This window comes from Pan troglodytes, chromosome 20 (genome assembly GCF_028858775.2).
Source record: "Pan troglodytes isolate AG18354 chromosome 20, NHGRI_mPanTro3-v2.0_pri, whole genome shotgun sequence".
Taxonomy (NCBI): Eukaryota; Metazoa; Chordata; class Mammalia; order Primates; family Hominidae; genus Pan; species Pan troglodytes.
In genome coordinates this window covers 51,536,365-51,543,389 of record NC_072418.2, presented here as the reverse complement: position 1 = coordinate 51,543,389, position 7,025 = coordinate 51,536,365, and the positions used below count along the sequence as shown (strand labels likewise).

Genomic DNA, 7,025 nt, shown 5'->3' with positions numbered 1-7,025 from the left:
CAGACCCAGGAGTCCAGGCCCCCAGCCCCCTCCTCCCTCAGACTGGGGAGTCAGGCCCCCACCCCGGGAAGTGAGATGCCCAGCGCTGGGTTCCTGCAGCACCTTTGCCTCTGGGCGGGACTCTGAGTCGGGGACCCCGGCCTCTGGAAGCCTTGGTGTGGTGAGGATTCTCCATGCCCCGCTGCCTGCCCTGCCACAGCGCATCAAGGAACCTGGGCAGAAGCGACGTGTTTATTCTCAGGGTCTCGGGTGCGGGGGCTCAGAGGCCTGGCCGGGGCCGGGGCCGGGGCTGGGGCTGGAGTTGGGTCTGGGCTCACGCTCCAGGCTGGTGTTGGGCTCAAGGCTGGGCTTGGGCTCAGGCTCAGGGCTGGGCGCAGGGTCTGGGCTGCCGTCCTCCGGGTCTTCATCCCAGGGGAAGGTCGGCATCCCCCACATCTGCTTGCGGTAGACACGATCGAAGGCTTCGCTCTGGGCCACCGTGAAGTGGTTCTTCCAGTCGCCGCAGACCCCTGGAGAAGAGGGGGCACCAGGGGGTGAGGAGCCTCTGGGGAGCACTGCGCCCCTACCTCCAACATTCCAGCAACCTCTTTCCCTTTCCCGGCCTTTGGCGAGGTGTTCCCTTTGCCAGAAACACCGTCCTCCCTACCCTCCACATTGCCCCCTTTGTGTCCTATGGTGGCAGAGTCTTGGCCCGTCACCTGGCGCCGTTCTCACCTCCGCCCTCACTGCCTCTGCTACTGCAGGATTCCTGCCAGTCCTCCCCTTTATCCCGGACCCTTTAAGTCCCTGCCCAGAACCTCTGCCTCCAACCCTGAATTCCTGCCCACCTTACAGCTTGTGTCACCTCCTCTGCGACCAGTCCCAAACCTCCCCTGCTAGAACAAGGCCTCCTGTCTCAATGCCCCCACAACGCTCCATGCTGCAGCCATTACTGCTTGGACATGGAAGGGACCCCCTTCTGCAGGCTCTGTGCTCAGGGCTTGCAAACAATTTGCTGATTGGCGCAGCAAGCGAGCCTCAGGAACCCTCCAAGCCTCAGTTTTCCATTTTTTTTCTTTTTGAGATGGAGTCTCGCTCTGTCGCCCAGGCTGGAGTGCAGTGGTGTGATCACGGCTCACTGCAACCTCCGATTCAAGCGATTCTCCTGCCTCAGCCTCCCGAGTAACTGGGATTACAGGCATGCACCACCACGCCCGGCTAATTTTTATATTTTTAGTAGAGATGGTGTTTAACCATGTTGGCCAGGCTGGTCTCAAACTCCTGACCTCAGGTGGTCCACCTGCCTCGGCTCCCAAAGTGCTGGGATTACAGGTGTGAGCCACTGCACCCCGCCCAAGCCTCGGTTTTCTCATTGTGGGGCTATCACAGGGGCATCACCCCTCACCTGGAAACCTGGGGCTCATGGCATTCAGAGGACCGTAGTTTGCCTTTTAGCAAGTGCACGTGCCCCATGTTACCCAGCACCCTTAATGAGGTTGTGGGGAGGGGTTCCCTGGGGTGGGCTGAATAAGGACTCCCTCCATATCCACGTTCTAATCCTTGGAACCTGTGAATATGTGACCTTATGTGGCAAAAGGGATTTTGCAGATAGGATTAAGCTAAAGATCTGGAGATGGGGAGAGGACCCTGAAGTATCTGGGCGGGCTCAGTGTCATCACCTGGGTACCTATAGAAGGGAGGAGGGTCAGAGATTAGAAGATGCTTCACTTGGCCGGGCGCAGTGGCTCACACCTATAATCCCAGCACTTTGGGAGGAAGAGGCGGGTGCTCAGGAGATCGAGACCATCCTGGCTAACACGGTGAAAACCTGTCTCTACTAAAAATACAAAAAATTAGCCAGGTGTGGTGGTGGGTGCCTATAGTCACAGCTACTTGGGAGGCTGAGGCAGGAGAATTGCTTGAACCTGGGAGGCGGAGGTTGCTGTGAGCCGAGATCGCGCCATTGCACTCCAGCCCGGGCAACAAGAGTGAAACTCCGTCTCAAAAAAAAAAAAAGAAAAGAAAAAAGAAAAGGCCAGGCGCGGTGGCTCACGCCTGTAATCCCAGCACTTTGGGAGGCCGAGGCGGGTGGATCACAAGGTCAGGAGATTGAGACCATCCTGACCAACATGGTGAAACCCCATCTCTACTAAAAATACAAAAATTAACCTGACATGGTTTCAGGTGCCTGTAGTCTCAGCTACTTAAGGATGCTGAGGAAGGAGAATCACTTGAACCTGGGAGGTGGAGGTCGCAGTGAGCCGACATCGCGCCACTGCAACCTCCAGCCAGCCTGGGCGACAGAGCGAGACTGTTTCCAAAAAAAAAAAAAAAAAAAAATGAGTAAACGTGTTGTTTTGAGTCATGGAGTTTGTGGTGTTCGTTACAGCAGGAAGAGGAAACAACTATGCTGCCGCCTGCGCCCCGTAACCCAGTGCTTGAGTATTTCTGCCGTGAACATGGCCGTGGAGGAGGACTCATGAAGACTCTAAATCTCTCTCGGGTAAACCTGGCGTTGGCAGTACTCCTGGATGTTTTGCTGTCGTTGGGAGTTCTCTGGATGGGGACGCCTCGGGTGGCTGGCATGTGTGCTGAGTCAGTGCTAAGCCCCGTGCGTGATCAACCCTGGGGCCACAGTGACCCTGTTCACCCAATGTTACAGCTGGGTGAGAAACTGAGGCCCAGAGAGGTTAAGTAACTCTCCCAGGTCACACAGCCGGGCAGTGGCCTAGTGGGCTCTGAACCCCAGAGCCCCCGCACCTTTCCGGAGGAAGGCCCCGCGACGGTGGTCCAGCAGGCTGGGAGGCAGCAGTGTGTAGTTGGACATGGTGTTGGCCTTCATGGCGCCAAAGGTTGAGTGTGCCACGACGGAGCCCAGTGCCTCCTTGCCCAGCGGACGGCCCAGGAACCCACAGATGCGCTCCACGGAGCCCTGTAAGTCCTGCAGGCAGGGGAGAGGGGTCAGCGGAGGGAGGGCACTCGGCCAAGGAAGGAGCGTGGAACCTGGGATCCGCATGTCTGGGTCCTAACCTGGGGCTGCCTGAGGGACGCTGCCTCTTTGCCTCAGTTTCCCCAACTCCAAACTGAGGGATTGGGCTATATCGCCTCTAAGGGTTTTTGCAGTTTCTGTCTTTGGAGGGTTCTCTAGGTGGGAGGGAATAGGTGGGCTTGGGGCAGAGGTCACAGCCGGGGGCAGAGGTCATAGTGGGGGGCAGAGGTCACATCCGGGGGCAGAGGTCAGTGCATCACCTTACCTGGAATCACCCTCCTTTGGGTTAGAGACAGGCATTGGCTGGTCTACATCTCAAACCTGCTCCTCCCCCAGGCCCCCATTGCAGGATGGCCCCACCATCCACCCAGGAGCCTGGCCTCCCTCTCTGGGTACCCCTCACCCCCAAACCCTGTCCGTCATGAGCCCTGTCCCTCCCCACCTGTGTCCCCTTGCCATATCCCCTCCTCTGTGTCCCTGTAGCCTAGAACTGCTTAGGCCTCATCCTCCCCTTCCTGGACCCATGCCCCAGCCTGCTGCTCCACAGCCTCCCTGCCTCCAGTCTCCATCCCCCTCCAGCTCATCCCCCACACCCCAGCTGACCCTGCTCCTCACTGGCTCCCAACTCTTCCGTGGCTCCCGAGTGCCCTGGGACAGAGTCCCAGACCCAGACCTGGCTTTCAAGCACAGATGTGGGGCAGGTGCAGTGGCTCATGCCTGTAATCCCAGCACTTTGGGAGGCTGAGACAGGTGTCGGGAGTTCGAGACCAGTCTGGCCAACATGGTAAAACCCTGTTTCTACTAACAATACAAAAATTAGCTGGGTGTGGTGGCGGGCACCTGTAATCCCAGGTGCTCGGGAGACTGAGGCAGGAGAATCGTTTGAACTGGGAGGTGGAGGTTGCAGTGAGCCGAGATCTCACCACTATACTACAGCCTGGGTGGCAGGGTGAGACTCCATCTCAAAAAAAAAAGAACAGATGTGGTCTGGTCACAGCTCTTCCAATACCTTTCCCACCCTCTCCTTCTGGGACTCACCATTCCCTACACATTCCTCCCTCTGGGCCTTGGCATGGGGCTTCCAGAAGGGCCCATTGCCACGGCTGCAGCTCAAATATCACCTTCCTTTCTGAGTGTCTACTATGTACCAAGCTCTGATCCAAGCCCCCCATACATTTGTGCCGATCCCACCATCAGCTTTGCAAGGGAAGTGTCATTATCTCAATTGGTAAACAGAGGCCCAGAGAGGGAGAGACACTTGTCCAAGGCCACACAGCCAGAGAGGAGCTCAGGTCCCTGGAGCCCTTAGTCCTCCCCTGTGCCCCTCTGCCTTTTTTTTTTAGACGGAGTTTCGCTCTTTTCGTCCAGGCTGGAGTGCAATGGCGTGATCTCGCCTCACCGCAACCTCTGCCTCCCGGGTTCAAGCGATTCTCCTGCCTCAGCTTCCCGAGTAGCTGGGATTACAGGCATGTGCCACCACGCCTGGCTAATTTTGTATTTTTAGTAAAGACAGGGTTTCTCCATGTTGGTCAGGGTAGTCTCGAACTCCCACCCTCGGGTGATCTGCTCACTTCGGCCTCCCAAAGTGCTGGGATTACAATGAGACTAAGCCTCGCTCTGTCACCCAGGCTGGAGTGCAGTGGTGCTATCTCGGCTTACTGCAACCTCCACCTCCTGGGTTCCAGTGATTCTCCTGCCTCAGCCTCCAAAGTAGCTGGGATTATAGGCATGCACCACCATGTCTGGCTAATTTTTGTATTTTTAATAGAGACAGGATTTCACCACGTTGGCCAGGCTGATCTCGAACTCCTGATCTCAAGTGATCCGCCTGCCTCGGCCTCCCAAAGTGCTGGGATTACAGGCATGAGCCACCATGCCCGGCCATCACTACCTTCTGATATGCAGCACCCAGCATGGTCAGCCCTCTGGTCAGCTCCGCCAACCCCATGGCTCCGATTTTCCAGGTCATTCCTGGTTTCATAACCTTCCATCTCTTTATTTTCTTGAACCACTGACGTGTCCCAGAAATTCTAACATGTGGGCGGCGCCTCACACCCAGGGGCAGCCCAGAAGCTGTTAGGCTCTGTGGCCCAGTTCTGGGTTTGGAGAAGAATGCTTGCTGGAAAAGAGGGGGAGGAGTAGCACCGACACCTTTTCTGGAGCTTTCCATTAAAAGAAAGTTACCAGGGTGGGAAAAAATAAACATGGAGTCTGCAGGCAAGAGCCATGTGCCCTGGGCAAATTATGAACCTCTCTTAAGTTACAAACCTCCAGTTTCCTCGTCGATAAAATAGGGATAATAACAACATTTGGGAAAACCATATAAAATTACCTTTTTGTTTTTGTTTTTGTTTTTCTGGAGACAGAGTCTTGCTCTATAACCCAGCTGGAGTGCAATGGTGCGATCTTGGCTCACCACAACCTCCAGCTCCCAGGTTCAAGCGATTCTCCTGCCTCAGCCTCCCGAGTAGCTGGGGCTACAGGCGCCCGCCACCATGGCCGCCTAATTTTTTTGTATTTTTAGCAGAGACGGGGTTTCACCATGTTGGCAAGGCTGGTCTGGAACTCCTGAGCTCAGGTGATCTGCCTACCTCGGCCTCCCAAAGTGTTGGGATTACAGGCATGAGCCACCGTCGGGCCCAGCCAAAATTACCATCTTAAAATAAAAACTAGTTGGCGGGGCCGACCAGTTATATAAATATATAACTGGTCCAAATATAAAAACTTTGGGAGGCCGAGGTGGGTGGATCACCTGAGGTCAGGAGTTCAAGACCAGCCTGACCAACATGGAGAAACCCCGTCTCTACTAAAAATGCAAAATTAGCCGGGCATGGTGGTGCATGCCTGTAATCCCAGCTGCTTGGGAAGCTGAGGCGGGAGAATTGCTTGAACGTGGGAGTTGGAGGTTGCGGTGAGCCGAGATCATGCCATTGCACTCCATCCTGGGCCACAAGAGCGAAACTCTGTCTCAAAAATAAATAAATTAATTAAATAAAATAAAAATAAATAAAAACTGGTTGAATACAGGCATTTCATGTGGTTCAATCTTTTTTCTTTCTATTTTTTGGAACAAGGTCTTGCTCTGTCACCCAGGCTGGAGTGCAGTGCTGCGATCTCAGCCCACTGCAACCTCCGCCTCCCAGGTTCAAGCCATTCTCCTACCTTAGCCTCCTGAGCAGCTGGGACTACAGGCATGTGCCACTGTGCCCGGCTAATTTTTGTATTTTTAGTAGAGATGGGGTTTCACCATGTTGGCCAGGCTGGTCTCGAACTCCTGACCTGAAGTTATCCACCTGCCTTGGGCTCCCAAAGTGCTGGCATTACAGGTGTGAACCACCACACCTGGCCTTCTCTCTCTCTTTTGAGACAGGGTTTTGCTCTGTTGCCCAGGCCGGAGTACAGTGGCACCATCATAGCTCATTGTGGCCTTGACCTCTTGGGCTCAAGGGGTCCTCCCGCCTCAGGCTCCCAAAGCATTAGGATTACAGGTGTGAGCCACTGCCACTGTGTCCGGCCAACCCTCCTGGGTTAAATCTCGCCCCTGCCCATTCCTTATCTTCCTTCCCACTCGCCTTTGCTCCTTAGCTCCTCTGCCCCGCCAGCCTGCTGTGTGGTTTAGGGATTTTGTCTGTGGTCTTGCTCACAGGCTCAGGGCCTCTGTTCTGTTCCTGCAGTATCCCCAGGGGCTGGTGCATTGCATGGGGAGGCGGAGGGGTCCTGAGACCCTCGGGAAGGGGAGAGTGTGGGGTGTGAGCAGAGGGTATAGGGGGGACGCTGCACCTGGAGGAGGTGGGGACTCACCTGCTGCAGCTCCTCGTAGGTGATAAATAGGAAGTTGTCTTTGCCCTTCATCCGAAGCCAGCCCTTAATGTGGTCGAACCAGGAGCCAAACTGCACTGTGGGCAGAGGGACAAGTGGGGTGAGGGCTGAGTGGCGGGGATCCCCCAGCCCCACTGGGGCTCATGGGTCTAACTGGCTGTGCCCCACAAACCCCCAGGTCCAGCCCCCAGAGCTGGATGCCCTCCCCCAGAGCCCCCACATTTCCACCAAGTTCTGG

The 7,025-nt window shown here is 55.7% G+C and overlaps 1 protein-coding gene across 1 annotated transcript in view; it reads right to left on the bottom strand.

Annotated features, from left to right (window-relative positions):
• Nucleotides 1-213: 213 nt before the first annotated feature.
• The window catches only part of SULT2B1 (sulfotransferase family 2B member 1), a 48,348-nt gene continuing 41,536 nt past the window's right edge, over nucleotides 214-7,025 (bottom strand). Inside the window, exons 5-7 of the mRNA XM_001171142.7 lie at nucleotides 6,770-6,864; nucleotides 2,740-2,920; nucleotides 214-509 (exon numbers count right to left, since the gene is read on the bottom strand). Coding sequence (XP_001171142.1) covers nucleotides 238-509; nucleotides 2,740-2,920; nucleotides 6,770-6,864 — 548 coding nt within the window. The 3' untranslated portion in view covers nucleotides 214-237. The remainder of the gene's footprint in view (nucleotides 510-2,739; nucleotides 2,921-6,769; nucleotides 6,865-7,025) is intronic.